This window comes from Oryx dammah, unplaced genomic scaffold (assembly GCF_014754425.2).
Source record: "Oryx dammah isolate SB20612 unplaced genomic scaffold, SCBI_Odam_1.1 HiC_scaffold_29, whole genome shotgun sequence".
Taxonomy (NCBI): Eukaryota; Metazoa; Chordata; class Mammalia; order Artiodactyla; family Bovidae; genus Oryx; species Oryx dammah.
The window spans coordinates 27,125,606-27,146,447 of record NW_024070213.1 but is presented as its reverse complement, the minus strand read 5'-3'; the positions used below and the strand labels follow the sequence as shown (position 1 = coordinate 27,146,447).

Sequence of the window (20,842 nt, the reverse complement as noted above, 5' to 3'; positions counted from 1 at the left end):
ATTCTTCACATCCTTGCCAAAGCTAATTGTCTTTCTGATTATAGCCATCCTAGTTAGTGTCAAATGATATCTCTATGTGGTTTTCATTTATATTTCCCTAGTGATTAATGATGCTGAGCATCTTTCCACATGCTTATTGGATATGTCTTTATTTTCTTTGAGGAAATGTTAGACCCTCTGACTATTTTTTTTTTTAAATTAGGTTATTTATTGTCTGGTTATTGAGTCATAAGAGTATATATTCTGAATTAAATTCCTTATTAAGATATAGGATTTACTAATATCTTCTCTTATTCTGTGAATTGTTACCTTCATACTTTTTTTTAGCCTTTATATTTTGAACCAATTTTCTATGAGCTAATCAGTTCAGGAATAACAAAACAATAACTGTGCTATTTTTCTAAGTCTTACTTGAGCTAAAAAAACAATTAGAATTAAAAAAAAAGTTTTTTTAGATGTTGGCTACTCTTATCTAAATCAGAAAGAAGTTAAGAGTAAGATGAAAATGGGAACTAATTTCTTCCAGAAGTTTCTTGAAATATAAGTATGAACTGTAAGTAATTCCAATGAAACCAATTGTTAATTGATTTTCTTATATAATTATTTCATTAATTAATTCAACTGTATAAGGAGATGTAAGAAACAAGGATAATTGATGATTTCTTCAAATAATATAGTTTAAATATTATTTTAAAATAAGGTATAAATAATCATAATGAATTTTTGAGAGTGATTGATTCAATATTGAGTAATTACTATGTCTCAGGCATTATTAAGCTTGTGGGAAACAGAAACACTATGATGAACTATTTGGGCTTAACTAGCTCTCATTCTGTGGACTTCCCTGGTGGCTCAGATGGTAAAGCGTCTGTCTACAATGGGGGAGACCTGGGTTCGATCCCTGGGTCAGGAAGATCCCTTGGAGAAGGAAATGGCAATCCACGCCAGTACTATTGCCTGGAAAATCCCAGGACAGAGGAGCTTGGTAGGCTACAGTCCATGGGGTCACAAAGAGTCGGACATGACTGAGCGACTTCACTACTACTACTCACTACTAGCTCTCATTCTAATGTGGGTAAATTACATGTCTCACATATTGTGTGTAAACACATTGCAATATAATATAATTCATAAAGAAACAAAGCACTGTAGTAGGAACATGTGGTCAGTTTTACTTAGTGAGGTCAAAGAATGTCCATGTAGAAGAAGCCTTATAAAAAGAGGGAAAGCTGCAAGCTCAACTAAAAGACAAATTCTATCTATGTATCTATCTATGTTCTATCATTTATCAAGGAAGGTGGGTATAATGAGTGCACAGTAATTGATGAAAGACATCAGAAAACAGAAATATTCAATGTACAAGGCTCAAAAAAGAAGAATTTTAAGATAATTTGTAAATTTTGAACTTGGAAGATTGAGAGGAAGCTTCTAGTAACTCCTATGAATAATAGAAAAAAATTCCTTTCTCCTCCTTTCACATGCTAGAAGTTTTATAAAAGACACAGATTTTAAAATAAACCAAAAAAAATTGTTTGAAAAGTCCTTTGTGTCACTTTCTTTCCCTCCTTTCTCCTTCTTCAGGATCTTGAGAAAGAATTCAGAACAGAACTGAGTGTCACACTTCTTCTCTGACTCTAGAGATTGCAGACTTTCTTCATGGCATCAGTGCTGATGCCATGAAGACAGACTTAAAATATCTCTTCTTGGCTTTGAATGTGAAGTAGAAGCCAAGTAAGAGTTGCTTTCCCAAGCCAGAACCAGACATCACACTTGTTCCCACATGCTTCCTCTTAACTAGACGATGACATCATTATCCACCAGATTCTCAACCACCATGCATTTTATTCTAGGGAAGATACAGAGAATACACAAGGGATAGGTTTTTTTCATTTTGTTATCATTATCATTGTCTTACTAAACGGACACCTACTATAAACAGGGTATTTTGCCAGGCTTTGCATATTTCAATAGTAAAAGATACTGTTTCAATTTTTAAGGATTCTTTTGTTTTGAGAGAGAGACAAGTAGAGAAGTTTATTTTTCCCTATTCAATATTTTTTGGTAGTTATTTCTCTAAGAGCAACTAGACTCCCCATTTAAGAAACTCTGGCCATTAATTTTATTTCAAGTTTAGTTTAGAAGACACAATTATAGTTTAGATTTGTTTCAAATTTATATTCACAGCTTACATTTATCTAAATTTAATATCCACAGCTACTGAAATTGGAAATAAACAGAATTGGTATTGAATTACTCATAGAGAGTTACAGTTTTTCTCTTTAAAATTTTCACATTAGTAATATCATGCCTGTCATGCAATTCTTACCTGGAAGTCAAAAGTCCAAGTGCCTCCAAAGGGTGAGAGAATTTCCATCTTCTTAAAATGGTATGCATTTCTGAAACAGTTCTTTCATCCCATCCAGGGGCACTTCCCAAGACCAAAGGAAGGGAGCAATTTTCATTGTTGCAGTAGAAGCGATAAAACCATAAGTATCGTCTCTTTTCCTCAGAGAGGCTGCAAAACCAGATTGGAAGTGATAATTTACTGGAGTTTGTGATAATAACAAATGTTTGCTATGAACAGTCAGTACAAAATATTAGGTCTAGTTCTTTGATTTTTAGTTTCTTTTGGAAAATAAGTCCTTTATCTTCTTGGGACAGTTTGATAGGTTATTTTATCTGATTATTTCCCACTAATTTAACCTTTTATAGAAAATTTAAATAAAATGTACTTCAGTTCAGATAATTCACATGTATTTTTCCTTGCTCTTATCTTTGCCACTTTTTAAAAAATGTCATTCTGGTTAGCAAAGTTTCTGTCTCCTTTAATGCAGACCAAGTTTATCAATTCTGCCACATGTACTACTTAGAACAAAGATTCTCAACCATTTACTTTCTTACTGTATTTGGAAATTAACTTAGACTCAAGTGGGCCCTGTGGAGAAATGGCACATTTTAAAGATGATATTTCTTCATTTCGAAGCAAGTTTCATCAGAGGTCAGAAAACCTTTTGCTCTAAACTTCAGAAACAAAGATCTCATTTCATCCTTGGTTTCTGGCTTTAAATTCTTAGAGTTTGCTGGAAGTTTGGAGTTAAAATGCCAGTGAATAGGACTTTCTCACATGCCCGTGTGTCCCTCAGAAGATCTAGATCTGGGACAAGGGCCATTGATTCACTGACAGTTTACCATGTTTTGCTTACACTCCAGGAAAAGCATTCAAGACCACAGTTGAACTGAAGGACAGCATTTCTCACACAACAATGACAGCTTTTCAACACTGTCTCCTCCAAACTGACACTCTGTCACTCGGCTTTCATTAACTAAAACCCAAGAAGGGATAGCAAGAATTATTAACAGATTTTAAATATCATTATTTCTCTATAATATCTTCTGAAATCCTCTCCATCTGCAAAATGAAAGAAATGAATTACAGAGGATGGTTTTTGAGGTACATTTGTGTTCTTTTTCTCTTTTGTCACTACCTTCTTCACCAGAAACCCCCCAGAAGAAAAATATTCCATAAAAAAATTATTACTATGCTACTAAAACTAATTATTTTGTTTTAACTGAATTCATTTTTCAATATTCAACAATGCTTTTTTTCTCTTTTATTGAAGCATAATTTACATAAAAGAGAATGCATGGATTCAGTTAATTAAATTTTGACAAATGCACATATCAAGCATAATAAAATCCACACTCTTTTCAAGATGTAAAACGTTTCTTATGCTACCAGAGGTGAGCAGTAGTCCGACTTCTTTCACTTTAGACAAATAATATCTACTTTTCAAACTTCATATAAACAGAATCATGAATATTTTTTTATTTATAGCTTCTTTCACTAAGTATAATTTTTTGAAATTATCCATACTGTTGAGTATATCAGTAGATTATTTCTTTTAGTTAATGAGTATTACTCCTTTATATGAGCATATCACAATTTGCTTATCCTTTCTCTTATCTGATGGACACTAGGAGTGTTTCCTGTTTTGGAATGTTATGAATAAAGCTTTTGTGAACATTTGTGTGCATGTGTTTGTACAGGTGTATTTTCATTTCTCCTAGGAAGTGCAATGGAGGGAAATGACTTTGTTCTATATCATGTGTTTACCTTTTGAAGAAACTGCTTTCTGAAGTGGTTGTTGCATTTCACATTAGCAGGTGTAGGGTATGACAGAACCAATTGTATAGCATTTTGCCATTCTTTAATTTTGCCCATTAAAAATTATTATCCAAGTCACTGGAGTTTAATTAAAAGCATACTGATCATTTGAAAAAAAATTACACTTTCTAACAGATTATAATTGCATTTTTATCACTATTTTGGAACAACTAGAACTGTCATCTTAACAATAATGGTTATTCTAATCAATATATCCTTCCATTTACTGAGGTTTTCTTTAATTTCTCCTAGCAAAGTCTTGCATTTTTAACTATGTGTGTGTTAGTCACTCAGTCATGTCTCATTCTTTGCAACCTCATGGGCTCTAGCACTTCAGGCTCCTCTGTCCATGGAATTCTCCAGGCAAGAGTACTGACGTGGGTTGCCATTGCCTTCTTCAGGGGATAGAGATGTTGATATTGCAAGTATTGATAGAATTTAGAAAAATGAAATTTATTTTCTATTTTTTTTACTGGAATATAGTTGCATTTTGTACATTGATCTCAAATGCTATGATCTTACATAATTACCCATCTGAAAATAGAGCCAGTTTTATTCCTTTTTGACTTTTACACACTTAAAGCTTCCCCCCCCCCCCCCGCCCCGCCCCGGGATAGTGCACTGGTGAGGACTGACGGTACAACACTGAAGAGGAAGATTTAGGCAAGCATCTTTGTTCCCAAACTTAGGGAGAAAACATTTATTCTTGCATCATTTAATATAATGCTAACTCTAGCTTTTCCTATAGTTCCAGATTCAACTCAGGAGTTGAAGGTTGAGGAAGTTCCACTCTATTCCCAGTTTTGAGAGTTTTTATCATGAATTGGTGCTGAATTTTGTCAAATTTTTTTCCCAAATATATCAAGATGGAATGATTTTCCTTTTATATCTTTTCAATTCTTTTAATTTTAATCTAGCTGAATTATTGTATTTAAAATATGCACCTGTAAACAACATTAAATTAAATTGAATTAAACTAAAAGACAACATTAAATTAAATTAAATTAAAATTAAAAGACGCTTACTCCTTGGAAGAAAAGTTATGACCAACCTAGATAGTATATTCAAAAGCAGAGACATTACTTTGCCAACTAAGGTCCGTCTAGTCAAGGCTATGGTTTTTCTAGTAGTCATGTACGGATGTGAGAGTTGGACTGTGAAGAAGGCTGAGCGCTGAAGAATTGATGCTTTTGAACTGTGGTGTTGGAGGAGTCTTGAGAGTCCCTTGGACTGCAAGGAGATCCAACCAGTCCATTCTGAAGGAGATCAGCCCTGGGATTTCTTTGGAAGGACTGATGCTAAAGCTGAAACTCCAATACTTTGGCCACCTCATGCAAAGAGTTGACTCATTGGAAAAGACTCTGATGCTGGGAGGGATTGGAGGCAGGAGGAGAAGGGGACGACAGAGGATGAGATGGCTGGATGGCATCACGGACTCGATGGACGTGAGTCTGAGTGAACGCCGGAAGTTGGTGATGGACAGGGAGGCCTGGTGTGCTGCGATTCGTGGAGTCGCAAAGAGTCAGACACGACTGAGCGACTGAACTGAACTGAACTGAAACAACATAAAGTTGGATATTACTTTTGCAAAGTAGGCTAACAATTCCTTCCTTTTAATCGGGTTTTTTATTTATATTTAATGGAATATTGATATGATTTGGTTTAAATCAGCCATGTTGCTATTAATTTTGTCCAAACTATTTTTTTTTTGTTTCTTCTTTCTTTTGGATTTTTTAAAAATGTAATTTCTGTTATCTTTTTTACTTTTAAATGCACTCTTAAACTCTGGGGGTTATGGTTTCTCTCAAGATTATAATATTCTTCTTTAGCACATCATGGGCGTGTATGAGTGCTCAGTTGCTAAGTGGTGTCCAGCTCTTTGTGACCCTGTAGACTGTAGTCTTTTCACTTATTCTATCGTTGGGATTTCCCAAGCAAGAATACTGGAGTGCATTGCCATTTGCTCCTCCAAGAGATCTTCCTGACCCAGGGATCGAACCCACGTCTCCTGCATTGGCAGGCAGATTCTTTACCATTGAGCCAGCCAACCACAGTTATTACACTGCTTTATGTATAAGAGCCTTAGGATACTATGGTTTTATTTTTCTACTTCTCATTTTTACTGTAGCTGCTATATATTTTATTTTTATTTATCATATGCCCAGTTGTCCATTATGATTATTTTTAGTTAAATATAAAAAAATAAATTAATAAACATGAAAAATGTATATCTTTATTATCTAGCCATTTCCCTTTGTGGTACTTTTCATTTACTTTTGTAGATTTGAATGTCCATCTAGTTATCACTTTTTTTTAGCCTGAAGTATTTTCTTTAAAGTTTCTTACAGTACAGATGAGCTTATAATTAATTAACTCAGCTGTGTTTAGTTGAAATGTTTCAATTTTGCCTTAATTTTTGAAATGCAATTTTACTGGTTATTGAATTTTTAAGTTGATAGAGTTTCTTTTTTCCTTTCAAAATGTAAGATAACTTATAATGTCTTTTGGTTTCCATAGTTTCTAATGAGAAATATGTAGTTAATGAGAAATCTGTAGAATTATAGCTTATCCCATGAATGTGATTTGCTGACTTTCTCTGAAGCCTTAGAAAAATTTTATATTTATCTCTAGTTTTCAGAAATTTGACTATGGTGAGCTTAGGTGATGTGTGTGTGTGTGTGTGTGTTTGGGATTTGCTAATTTCTTATATCTGTAGGTGATTTTTTTTTAATTAAACTTGTAAAATTTTGGCTATTATCTCTTTAAGAATTTTTTTTTCTTCACTATCTCTCTTCTCTCTTGTGTGTCCAATACATACTTATTACATTGCTTGATAATTGTCCTATAGGTCACAAGGCTGTATCACTATTTTCAGGTTTTGTTCTTTCTGTACTTCAACATGGATAATTTCTATCACCCATTCTTTAAACTCACTGTTCTTTTTTTTTATTATTATGATTAAGCTTTTCGAGTGATTTTTAAAAATTTAGATACTATGCTTTTCAGTTCTTAAATTTCCATTTTTCTATTTCATTTGTTCACCCATATGTATCTTTTAATTTAAATGCATAAATACCTTTATTACAGTTGTAAGATATTTGCTGGAGGAGGAAATGGCAACCTACTCCATTGTACTTGCCTGGAGAATCCAATGGACAGAGAAGCCTGGCATGCTATTGTCCATGGGGTTGCAAAGAGCTGGATACAACCGAAGCAACTTAGCACACATGCAAAATATCTGAAGCTGTTTCTGTTAACTGCCTCCTTCAATTCTGGTCTATGGTTATATATTCCTAACTCTTCCTATGTTTAGCAATTATTGGTTGTACACTAAACTTTTAAAATCCTACATTGTTCACAGTCTGCATTTTGCTACATTTGAGTGCTAAATGTTTCCAATTTTTTTTTTAGGAGGCAGCTTGATTCTCTTGGGGTCTGTTTTTATGATGTGTTAGACTAGGCCAAGCACAGCCCTAAATCTTGAGCTAGAGCACACTTACTCCTAATATGCATCTTTCTGATTTCTTTATTGAGTGCTGAGGTGTTCTGTGATCTTTCTGCATCAATGCTGGTCAGAAAATTTATGTCTCCCAGCATTGTGCAACCTCTAGAATCTACATTTATTTCACATCTCCCTGTAGCAGTTCTTTTGCTATAAAATCTCCATATGCTCATGAGTGGCTCAGTACTCAGCTGAATATATAAGGGGACACCACTACATATTTCTGAAGCTCCTATCCTGTGGATCTCCCTTTCTCCACTATTATTCTCTGGAAATTCTAGCTGCCTCACAATTATTAAACTCTGTGATCTCTGCCTTATTTATTTATTTATTTTTTAATCTCAGGAGGTAAGACTTGCCTGCTCTTCTTTAATTATAACTTCCAGAGCTATGATACAGAAAATGTCTCCGGGTCTGTAGGCCTTTTTACTCATGGGTTCCACCTCAAGCCTTCTCTGCTCAATTTCTGAGAGCAGTTGCTTTATATGTATTTCTCTTGTGTCATATTTCATTTCAGGAGGACTAGTTTAGTAATATAATAGGTAACCTTCATGGCTAGAGGTGGAGGCATAATTTCTTTCAAAACATTTGTTTTTTTTTACTTTTTGTTCTGAGATTTTCCTTACATTAGATACTTTTCCTTAGAGGTCATCAAGAAGGTATTCTTATTTTTACAAATGTTATAGTACATTTTCACCAAACTTCATTGTCTGAACTTTTCGACTGCTTATATTTAACCAATTTGAAAGAAGACAAGTATGTCATCAACTAAATGATAAAATGTGGTATTTGGAAAATGAATGTAATCTGTTTCTAACATAAGTTTTATCACATTGAAGACTGTTCTCCATCTGTTTTCACAGTCCTGAATGAAACTGTACTCTACTGAGCATTAATAATTGTATTTGAGTGAGTAAAACAGAAAAATGTTGCTTATTTTATATATAAGTTATTCATTTAAATGGAAAACTGAAGTGTAAAACCAGTTAGAATTCACTGGGGTTAATTTAAAAACACAAACCTTTAATATTTAAAGGCAGTTTCTGTGCTTACTTATTTGTTGGTTTTGACATTTTTTGTTTGAACATATTTAAAATTTCAAAGGATAGCAACTTTTTATATTTTAAAAAAAATCTCTCATACAAATATATCAGTCTCTGATATGTGACATACTTTTTAAATATAAAGTTTTATATTTTTGAATAAGAACTATCAAAAGATGCTTCATCTAATTAAGATGGCAATAGTCTAGAATAACGATGTATCATCAAAATATGTGTCATAAGGACTATGAGAATCCTTAAGGTCATTTTTATACCAAACTCTATGCCAAGGAACTTTATCCTTTATAACATTTATTTTACACATATTATTTATCAGGCACAATGTAGAATACTGGAAACGTAGTAACAAACAAGATAGGTTCCTGTTTCTCTTGGTTCTCACAAATAAATGAGAAAAAAAACCACATTAATAAACAAGATGATGCTAGATTGTGTTATTTGTGATAAAAAGGTAATAAGAGAGATTCTCAAGAGGAAAAAACTTCATTTGATAGGGTCACAAAAGAAGGTCTCTTTGAGAAGATCACAATTAAGTGAAGACCTACAGGTTGAGAGGCTTTCCTGGTGGCTCAGATGGTAAAGAATCTTCCTGCAATGCAGGAGATCCAGGTTTGATCCGTGGGTTGGAAAGATCCCTTGGGGGAAGAAATGGCTACCTACTCCACTGTTCTGCCTGGAGAAACCCATGGACCTAGGAGCCTCGCGGGCTACAGTCCATGGGGTTGCGAAGAGTCAGACATCATTGAATGACTAGCATTTTAACACTTTCACTACAAGATGAGATGATTCAGCCTTGTGAAGAACTAGGAAGGAGTATTTCATGAAGAGGAAATTCCAAATAAGAAGACTCTGAGATGGGAGAGGGAATGGCACATGTGAAATATGAGAAGTAAAGAGATGTCATTGGCTTGAAGTGAATGAGGAACAGAGTAGGATGTGTGGAAATTAGAGCTCAGGGCAGTAGCAAGATTACCCCAAACTAGTTTTTCCAGTGGTCATGTATGGATGTGAGAGTTGGACTATAAAGAAAGCTGACTGCAGAAGAATTGATGCTTTTGAACTGTGGTGTTGGAGAAGTCTCTTGAGAGTCCTTTGGACTGCAAGGAGAGCAACCAGTCCATCCTAAAGGAGATCAGTCCTGGGTGTTCATTGAAAGGACTGATGCTGAAGCTGAAACTCCAGTATTTTGGCCACCTGATGCAAAGAGCTGACTCATTTGGAAAGACCCTGATGCTGGGAAAGGTTGAGGGCAGGAGGAGAAGGGGACAACAGGGGATGAGATGGTTGGATGGCATCACCGACTCGATGGACATGGGTTTGGGTAAACTCTGGGAGTTGGTTATGGACAGGGAGGCCTGGTGTGCTGTGGTTCACGGGGTCACAAAGAGTCAGACACTACTGAGCAACTGAACTGAACTGAACTGAAATGCTTAATCATGTTCAACACCTCAGTCTGGAAGGTCTCAAACTAATCCCTTTTCCAGAAAATGCCTCTAACATCTGCCCAGTTCAGCAATTTAAAACCTTAGACTCTTCAATGAATTATCTTGATTATTTGGTTTCTCATTTGGCTTCACCCCTATTTACTATTAATCATCAAGTCATGCCTTTTCAACTCCCAGATATGCTCCAAATCCAGCCATTACTATCAGTGTTCACACTGTCCATTGCCGTTGCTCTTGTTCTAGTGACCATGACTCTCTGCCTAAAATATTACATCAGTTACTTTACTGTACTGCTCTCTTCCTCTTTTCAGTTTAGTTCAGTCACTCGGTCATGTCTGACTCCTCACAACCCCATGAACCACAGCACACCAGGCCTCCCTGTCCATCACCAATTCCCGGAGTCCACCCAAACCCATGCCCATTGAGTCGGTGATGCCATCCAACCATCTCATCCTCTGTCATCCCCTTCTCCTCCTGCCCTCAACCTTTCCCAGCATCAGGGTCTTTTCAAATGAGTCAGCTCTTTGCATCAAGTGGCCAAAGTACTGGAGTTTCAGCTTTACTATCAGTCCTTCCAATGAACACTCAGGACTGATCTCCTTTAGGATGGACTGATTGCTCTCCTTGCAGTCCAAGGGACTCTCAAGAGTCTTCTCCAACACCACAGTTCAAAAGCATCAATTCTTCTGCAGTCAGCTTTCTTTATAGTCCAACTCTCACATCCATACATGACTACTGGGAAAACCATGGCCTTGACTAGATGAACCTTTGCTGACAAAGTAATGTCTTCCTCTCTTACTTCCTCTCTAAACCATCCTTCAACTTATAGCCAAAAAGATCACTCAAAAAGATTATTCAGATCACATGATTACCCTGTTCAAAACTTTAAATAATCTCTTATTCTTGGAATAAAATGTTTATTATATTATATATCTCACACACATGAAGCATTGCTTTCTTAAGTTTGTGCTTTTCCGTGTTGGTAATGAGAACATCATAAGCTGTGGCTTGCTGCTACTGCTGCTGCTAAGTTGCTGCAGTCATGTCCGACTCTGTGCGACCCCATAGACGGCAGCCCACCAGGCTCCCCCATCCCTGCAATTCTCCAGGCAAGAACACTGGAGTGGGTTGCCATTTCCTTCTCCAATGCATGAAAGTGAAAAGTGAAAGTGAAGTCGCTTAGTCGTGTCCGACTCTTCATGACCTCATGGACTGCACCCTACCAGGCTCCTCCGTCCATGGGATTTTCCAGGCAAGAGTACTGGAGTGGGGTGCCATCGCCTTCTCCAAAACTGTGGCTTAGACCATACCAAATATTAAGTACAAACAATAAGTACACAGAATTAGTAACCTCTTATAATTCTTCCTGGGATATCTCTTTCCCAGAGAATTTCTGTTTGACAAAATTTAAGTACTCCTTTAGTTACTAATTTAGTGGTATTAAAACATAAGCTATTTCTGTTCTTTTTCAATGTCATTATAATTAAATTTTACATTTTCTGGTTTACCAAAACAATTTTCTATCTAACTGAAGAACAATGGTTTATCACTGTTAAATGCTGATCTGTATCTTATCAGTCTCTGCTTTGTCATTCTGAACTGAATGTTTTCCAATCTTTTTATTTTTCCTTTGACCAAAGTTAAAGTTTCTGAGTGTCATGAGAAAAAAAAGAATCTTAAAAAACCCCACAATTACTAACTTAGCTCCTAAGTATTAGTGTATCATCCAAAAGGTGTGATCGTAGGACACGAGAGGAGTTATGTTGGAAAGAAGGTTCACTCTTAACAGATATGAGTGCTTCTAGAATGATTGCTGGTATCATGAAAAGAGGCAAAATTCCCTCCCAAGAACTGGGTCACTTACAGTATGGGAGTCTGTTTCTGTGACAGTCTGGCAATATGTTTTAAACATTCTTTTGGTGGTTCTTCAAGATCACTTCCATTCTCTTCAGAATCAAGTTTCATATACTCCCACTCAATAGCTGGAAAATCAATCTGAAATAACAAAAAGATGGTTTGCCATGTATCAAATGCCTGAAAAATGCATCATTAATTTAATGATCTCTATCTTAGATTTATAGAAAATAAAGCAAAGGGCAGGAAAATAACCTGTGTTTCCTGTGATGTTTATTATTTAACAATAATTTTAGAAGAATCATTAGGGTTTGGACTTGGTGTTTAAATATATATGATATTCGGTAAATCCTCAATTATTTATATAAATGGTATATAAATTTGTAGTCTGTAACTTTATCTGAGAAAAAAATAAGAAAATAATATTTATTAACTTTTCATAAAGTTAAATGCTACATTTTATGTAATGCTGAAATTATACCCTTTCTGTATTTCACTACTAAATGTTGATTATTAAATGATGACAATTATAGATTGCAATCACATTTTTTTATGTAATCACTTGAGAAATAAAAAGAGTAACTTTATGTTGGTCTCTACTACTTAACGAGGAAGGCAGTGGCACCCCACTCCAGTACTCTTGCCTGGAAAATCCCATGGACGGAGGAGCCTGGAAGGTTGTAGTCCATGGGATCGCTGAGGGTCGGAAATGACTGAGCGACTTCACTTTCCCTTTTCACTTTCATGCATTGGAGAAGGCAATGGCGACCCACTCCAGTGTTCTTGCCTGGAGAATCCCAGGGACGGGGAGCCTGGTGGGCTGCCGTCTATGGGGTCGCACAGAGTTGGACACGACTGAAGTGACTTAGTAGCAGCTACTACTTAAAATCTGTAAATCTGTGAGCCACTTTGTAGACAGGACAGTGAACTCTTCTCTGGTAAAGATCTGTTTTGCAAGTATAAAACCAAACAGAATATTCTTGCTGTGGCTCTATAGTCCAGTTTTATAGACAAGGCTAGAATGTAGACCTTTTCCCTGGCTTAACACGCCTCCCACTAGACCACCCTTAAGTGATAACCTGATTCTAGTAAATAACATTTGTCACTGTTGTTGTTTAGTTGCTCAGTCATGTCTGATTCTTTCATGACCCCATGAACTTTAGCCCACCAGGCTCCTCTGCTCATGGGATTTCCTGGGTAAGAATACTAGAGTAGGTTGCTGTTTTCTTCTGCAGGGGATATTCCTGACCAGGGATCGAATCCACATCTCCAGCACTGACAGGCAGATTCTTTACCACTGAGCCACCAGGGAAGCCCAGTAAATAAAATGGTAGTTATCAAAAAATACAGTTTCCAAGTATGTAAATGAGATAAATATATTCAGCCCCATATAATGCTTAGGAGGTTTCCCTGGTGGCTCAAATGGTAAAAGAATTTGCTTGCAATGTGGGAGACCCAAGTTCGATCCCTGGGTCAGAAGACCCCTTGGCCTGGAAAATTCCATGGATAGAGAAGCTTGGCAGAATACAGTCCATGGGGTCATAGAGTTGGACATGACTGAGTGACTTTCACTTTTCATAGTAGTTAAGAGTATCATTTTTTTTTTCATTTTCATATCAGAAAATCTAAAGAATTTATTTTTCTCTGCTGATCTATGTTAGATTGTGATCTCAGAAAAAATGAAATAAAATTGTAAGGTAGACTGTTTGTTATGGTTTGAAATACAGTTTAATCTACTTGGGTTCTTATTTGAAAAGTCTTAAGAATTTTATTCTTTAATCTTTAAAATTTGTTGCAATATTTGTTTTTGGTATAATTTTTGTTATAATATATCATTCATTATTCCAACACACCAAAGCAATATTATAGTACATTTTGCCTGTTGGCAGAAAGATTAATTTTGCCTTGGAAAGAAGTGACTCCAGTATTAGTAGGTTACCCTTTACTCTTAATATATCCAGATATTTTAAACATAGAAAACAAAAATACTAAAATATTATTTAATGAGCTTATTCAATTTTATGTTGGTCCTAAGTAAAGGGCAGGGTAAATGAGGAAACTAAAGCTAGTGGATGAGAATACAGAAGTATCCTTATACAAAATCTATAATAAATTCCTTGATATATTTCAATTATGAAATTTTTTTCATTTCTGATACATGAATGAGGTCCTATACAAACTGCATATCTTCATATTTTATGAAGTTAAACAGTTATCAATTCTTCAGTTTCTAATAGAAAATATTAGGGCTTTCCCCAGTTGCCTCTTTTAATTTTTCACAAAAGATACTTTCCCAAATATGTGTTAATACACAACATTTTCCCTGGAACACTTTTGAGTTCTATGCATTATGGAGGAGGAGAAAGGCAAACATTAACAATTAAAATAGGGTTGAATATATGCAAAGCCCCCCAAGCTATGCTTCAAGTTAATAATGGCAAACATGTGACTCCTCTTCTGTGGTCATTACGCAGGAAGCTTGGCCTTAGTCTTATTATTATTTTTTTTTTCTTTTCTTTAATAGAGTGCTCCAGGAGCTCTCTACTAATGTGTTCACTTAATGTGCCATGACACCTAGTGTTCCATTCTTGCCTCAAAGAGTTAAGGATAGACTACTGACTTTAAGCAAAAAAGAAAGAAAGAAAGAAATTATGAGGCTCTTTCTTCCAGGGTGCAGGTAAGTATTCAGAGCCAGTCATCCACACTCATAATGCACACGTCCTTATACACTGAATATTGACCCCTTGTGTTCCATTTATCTGCTCTGCTGATTCTCTCTCCTTCCTTCTCCATTTACACCTGGCCGCCACAGTCCCTACTATGCCTTCATACTTTGGAATTCCTTGAAGGCGCTGCTATGGATGCTCCTAGTGTTCATGTTCACATAACTATGCCAATAAGATGTTCATGGCCTTGCTCAGGCCCCCGTGATTCTACCACCTTGTTCAAAGAAATGAACCTGGGCTGTAGGTGTAGTTTGGATATAAGGCATATGCATATTAGACCGTAAGTTCTATGCAGTTCAAGGGAAGGAATGAGGTCTACCAACTAGATGGCAATTGCTGTGAGTCTGTGGAAGGAGTTGTAAAAGAGGGGGTGAAGAAAAAGGAACCTATGCTACACTTGGGCAAAAATGAACCATGTTCTAAGAATCATGTACTAATAATATTGCTGTTGCCTCACCCTAACATCACTGATAATGAAGGATAAACAGGTAATGAAATGTAAGGTAAAGTAAAATACCTCGTATGAATGAATAGGTAAGAACTATGGTTTAAAGAAGTTCTCAAGAAAGAAATACAATGTTGTAAATGTGTTGACAAAAATCTTCTTGGTTATTATGAGAACACAGAGGTAGGATACTCCAACACTTCTTAGAGTGAAAAGAGGGGAGAGGGTAAGAAATTCATGGAAGAGGGTTCCATGGATCCTAAAAGGTGAATAACAATGACAGAAACTAAGCCCAAGGATGGGTAACAGACAGTTAAGGGAAGATGGTAGACACATTGCAGGCAGTGAACAGAATTCACAAATGCACAAAAGGTAAAAACAGGACAGTCCACGTCAGAGACTACAACTTTTGAAGCTGCTGGAGCTTGACGTCAGGGAGTGGCAAGGGAAACAATGGGAAGAGGCTGTGCTTTAGAACTTGCCTGTAATTCTCTAGGCAGTGCTGAGTTACTGAAGAGTATAAGGAGAGTGGCGGGTTCAGATTTATGTTTTAGAAGGATCATGTTTGTGGATTTTGGATTAGAGAATAACAACCAGGGAAGACACAGTGAGGACTTGTGAGGACAGATTGAGGAACATATGAGAGAAGAGTTGACAGAATATGAGTATTGAGAGAAAGACGAGATAAGCGCAACGACTAGCTGTATGTGAGTGCATGCACGTCATAAATAATTCAGGGAGTGAAAGCAGTTCTCAGAGGACGGTGAGCTCAATTTGGGATGCACTGTTTTGGAAGCTGTCTACAGAATTTTTCTTGATGAGGGTGAAAGAGGAGAGTAAAAAAGCTGCCTTGCAACTCAACATTAAAAAAAAACTAATGGCACCTGGTCCTATCACTTCATGGAAAATAGAAAGGGAAAAAGTAGAAGCAGTGACAGATTTTATTTTCTTGGGCTCCAAAATCACTGTGGACAGTGGCTGCAGCCATGAAATTAAAAGACACTTGCTCCTTGGAAGGAAAGCTATGACCAACCTAGACAGTGTATTAAAAAGCAGAGACATCACTTCGCTGACAGAGGTCTATCTAGTTAAAGCTATCATTTTTCCAGTAGTCATATACGGATATGAGAGTTGGACTATAAAGAAGGCTGAGTGCCAAAGAACTGATGCTTTTGAACTGTGGTGCTGGAGAAGACTCTTGAGAGTCCCTTGGACTGCAAGGAGATCCAATCAGTCCATCCTAAAGGAAATCAGTCCTGAATATTCTTTGGAAGGACTGATGTTGAAGCTGAAATGCCAATACTTTGGCCATCTGATATGAAGAACTGACTCACTGGAAAAGACTCTGATGCTGGGAAAGATTGAAGGCAGGAGGACAAGGGTGTGGCAGGGGGTGAGATGGTTAGATGGCACCACTGACTCAACCGACATGAATCTGAACAAACTTTGAGAAACAGAGGACAGGGAAGCCTGGCATGCTGCAGTCCATGGGACCGCAGAGTCAGACATGACTGAGTGACTCACACTTTCTTTCTCTGTGGTGTAAAAAAGAGTGTGAACTAAAGATACAGACTTAGGCATGAACCTGCAAGACACTGTAAATCAAACCTTAGGAACAAATGAGACTCAGCAATTACATTGCTTGGTATACAGCCCAGATAAATGAAAGCAGGTTCATACACAAACTTGTATGTGAACGTTCAGAGCAGCTCTGTTCTTAATAGCCAGAAGGAAAGAATCTAAATGCATAGCAACTATGCATTTAGAGTTGTATATCTCTACTGCTGCTACTGCTAAGTCACTTCAGTCATGCCCGACTCTGTGCGACCCCCTAGAGGGCAGCCCACCAGGCTCCCCCATCCCTGGGATTCTCCAGGCAAGAACACTGGAGTGGGTTGCCATTGCCTTCTCCAATGCAGGAAAGTGAAAAGTGAAAGTGAAGTTGCTCAGTCGTGCCCGACCCCCATGGACTACAGCCTTCCAGGCTCCTCTGTCCATGGGATTTTCCAGGCAAGAGTACTGGAGTGGGGTGCCATTGCCTTCTCCCACTCTAAATCATTCATGCATATGAGTGGTATATCTATACTGTGGGTGGGGCTTCCCTCATGGTTCAGCAGGTAAAGAATCTGCCTGCAATGCAGGAGACACAGGAGATGCTGGTTCGATCCCCGAGTCAAGCAGCAACTGACTCCACTATTCTTGCCTGGGAAATCCCATTGACAGAGAAGCCTGGCAGGTTATAGTTCAAAGTGTAGCAAAGAATCAGACACGACTGAGTGACTAAGCACGTTTCCATCTTGTAATATAATTCAGCAATAAAAAAAGTGAATACTGATATATGATACAAAGTGGATGAATTTTGAAACATTATGCTAAAGGAAAGAATCCAGCCACAACAGAACACATATTGTATGATTCCATTTACATGAAATGTACAGAATAGGTGAATCTATAGAGACAGAAAGTATATTAGCAGTTGCTTAGATTTGGGGACTAGAAAGCAATAGCTAAAAAGTATGAGATTTCTTCATAAAAATGAAAATGCTCTAAAACTGGCATTGGTTGAGATTAGTTGTACATAGCTCTGAAAATACTAGAAAACATTGAATTGTATACTTTAAATGGGAGGATTGTATGGTATGTGACATGTATCTCAATAAAACTTTGGAGAAATTCTCTCAAGGAGAATATACATACTGAGAATAGCAATGGGCAGCAGACAGAACCCATGGGAACGCAGTGGCAGAAGAAAGCAGAAAAAGGATAACCAAACTGAGTGTGAAGAGAAACCTAATAAGGGAGTATCAGCAAAGTCAGAGGAGAAGAGTGTTCTGTAGCGGGGAAGTTGCTGTTTATTCACTAAGTCATGTTGGTCTCCTTTGGGGCCCCATGGACTGTAGCCTGCCAGGCTCCTCTGTCCATGGGGATTCTCCAGGCAGGAGTACTGGAGTGGGTTGCCACTTCCTCCTCCAGACCCAGGGATGGAACCCACATCTCCTGTGTCTCCTGCAGTGGCAGGCAAATTGTTCACCCCTGAACTCCTTCAGAAGGCCCCTAATAGGGAAGAGATAGTGCCAAAAACTGCACAGAGAGGACTAGAATGAAGAGGTATGAAAACCAGTACTGGGTTTAGCAGCTAGAAATTAGGAGGTTATCTGACAGCAGTGTGGTGAGGTCAAATAAACCAGAATATAGTGTATTTAGAATGAATGGGGCGGGAGAGACTTCTCTGTCAGTCCAGTGGTTAAGACCTCGCCTTCCAATCAGGGAGTGTGGGTTCAACCCCTGGTTGGGGAGTGAGGATCCAACCTACCTTGTGGACAAAAAAACCAAAACATGAAACAAGCAATATCGTAACAAATTCAATAAAGACTTTTAAAATGGCTCACACTAAAAAAAAAAAAAAAAACTTAAAAAACAATAGAATGAATGGGAAACTAAGTAGAGAAATATAAACTAGAACAAGAGCAACATTAACTAAAACAACTCTGCTCTGAGTGCTTAAATTATGAATCACTATACTAGACTGTATACAGGGAGAGGGAAGAAGTTGAGGGAGACACACATTGATCGGATCATATAATAATTTGTCTCTGTGTCTGAATTCATATCTGTGCGTGCACTCTAAGTTGCTTCAGTCATGTCTGACTCTGCAACCCTATGGACTTCAGCCCTCCAGGCTTCTCTATCTGTGAGATTCTCCAGGCAAGAACACTGGAGTGGGTTGCCATGTCCTCCTCCAGGGAATCTTCCTGAGCCAGAGAGTGAACCTGCGTCACTTATATCTCCTGCATTGGCAGGAGAAATCTTTACTACTAGTGCCACTTGGGAAGCTCAGAACTCAGATCTACTTCACTCTGTTCACTGCTTCCAGTCGGCAGCATAGTGTGAAAAAAGAAGGCTGACTGGAAGGAATTAGGTTCTCTAACATATTATAACCTGCATCATACCATAATTGTCATCTTTTAATAACATAGACAATCAGCAAAGCACAGACCAGAAAGAAGTTGAACAGGCATAGTACAATCCTCTCACTGTATGGAGGTGGAAAGTGACTTGTTCAGTCATAACGTTTGCTGTTAAAGAGCTAAGACTAGACTCCGAATCTCCTGACTCGGAGCCTGATGTCTTTCCCTGTGACTCACACTGACTCCTTAACACAAACACTGGTTGCAGAACTTGCTTCTAATTTCCTCACCATCTCATAATCCTTAGGTTGAAAATTCTGCTCTAAATTTGGCTGTATGTAATTAGAATGAGACTAGTTATTAAGGCTTTTATCTTTAGTATCTCAATATCTCTTTATTTTGTATATTTCATCATCAATTGAAAAAATTCTGACACGTTTCCATCTATGTCTATACCATGTGAAATTATTTTGCAAGAGCAGATAATTGAACATTTTTTCATCCTGTTGGATGATTTCCGTATCTTCTCTCTTTTTCTTGTAAGATAAATTCTGTCATAGGAGCTTCCCAGATGGCTAAGAGGTTAAAAAAAAAAATCTACCTGCCAATGCAGGAGACACAAGTTTGATCCCTGGGTCAGGAAGAACCCCTGAAGAAGGAAACATTAATCCACTCCAGTATTCTTGCCTGGGAAATCCCATGGACAGAGGAGCCTGGCACGCTACAGTTCATGCGGTCGCAAAGAGTTGACTTAGTGACTGAACACGAGCATGTGGTAATTCCGTTCTGGCTGTAGGTCTCTACATGGAAATCTCTGCTGCTGAATACTTGATGCTTTTCTTTAGCTTCCACTTCCAGCATCTCTGCTCCTAAGGCAGCTGATCCCCTCACTTGAGAGGAATCAAGGAAGGTCTCATTGGATAGTCCCCTTCACGTCTCCCACCCTACCTCAGCCACTAAAGACCCTGATAATCATTAGTTTATATCCATAAAGCTCTGGCAATGGGAAGACTTGGAAGATTTTGGTTAAGCTCAGGTGGTTTGGATCTGGTAAGAAAAAGTCTGCATTCATCCTCTTAAAGAAAGGTAGTTGTCCTGTTACAAGGAAACATCTGCTAATCACTAAGTCATAATCTGTTGACTGTCTAGGATGCTATGCCAAGATCCAACCTAATCAACCATTTCTTTGGCATGTGTGTATGCTTTATTTTTTTACAACATCTGGCTTTTATTTTTTATTTTGTATTGAGGTATATAGCCTATTTACAATGTTGTGATAGCTTCAGGTGGACAGCAAAGGCACTCAGCCATAAATATACATGTATTCATTTTCCCCCAAACTCCCCTCCCATCCAGGCTGCCACATAACATTGAGCAGAGTTCCCTGTACTATACAGTAGGTCCTTGTTGGTTATCCATTTTAAGTATAGAAGTGTGTATGTATCCATCCCAAACTTCCTAACTATCCCATCCTTCATTCTCCACCCACAACCCCCACAATCAGAAGTTCCTTTTCTGTGTGTCTCTCTTTTGTAACACTGTTTTTTTTTTTTTTTTTTAATCACCCCATCCACCGATTAGAAGTGGATCTTCAGCTACTGTCTGGAGGGGGAAGTTCTTCCATCTTGCAAAGTGAAAGCCACATTTTCTTATTAGTGCTGCTTTTCTTTTCCATTTTTAACAGCGTACTTTCCATGTTGCTAAACTTTGTCCCTCACATCCTTTACCCCAAA

At 37.5% G+C, this 20,842-nt stretch overlaps 1 protein-coding gene across 3 annotated transcripts in view; it reads right to left on the bottom strand.

The window, feature by feature from the left end:
* Window positions 1–20,842, bottom strand: part of PIK3C2G (phosphatidylinositol-4-phosphate 3-kinase catalytic subunit type 2 gamma) — a 466,126-nt gene that overhangs the window by 303,546 nt on the left and 141,738 nt on the right. For all 3 annotated transcript variants that reach the window (XM_040235274.1, XM_040235275.1, XM_040235276.1), the window contains 2 exons: window positions 12,041–12,171; window positions 2,327–2,515 (listed from right to left, as the gene is read on the bottom strand). In XM_040235274.1, the coding sequence (XP_040091208.1) occupies window positions 2,327–2,515; window positions 12,041–12,171 (320 nt within the window). The remainder of the gene's footprint in view (window positions 1–2,326; window positions 2,516–12,040; window positions 12,172–20,842) is intronic.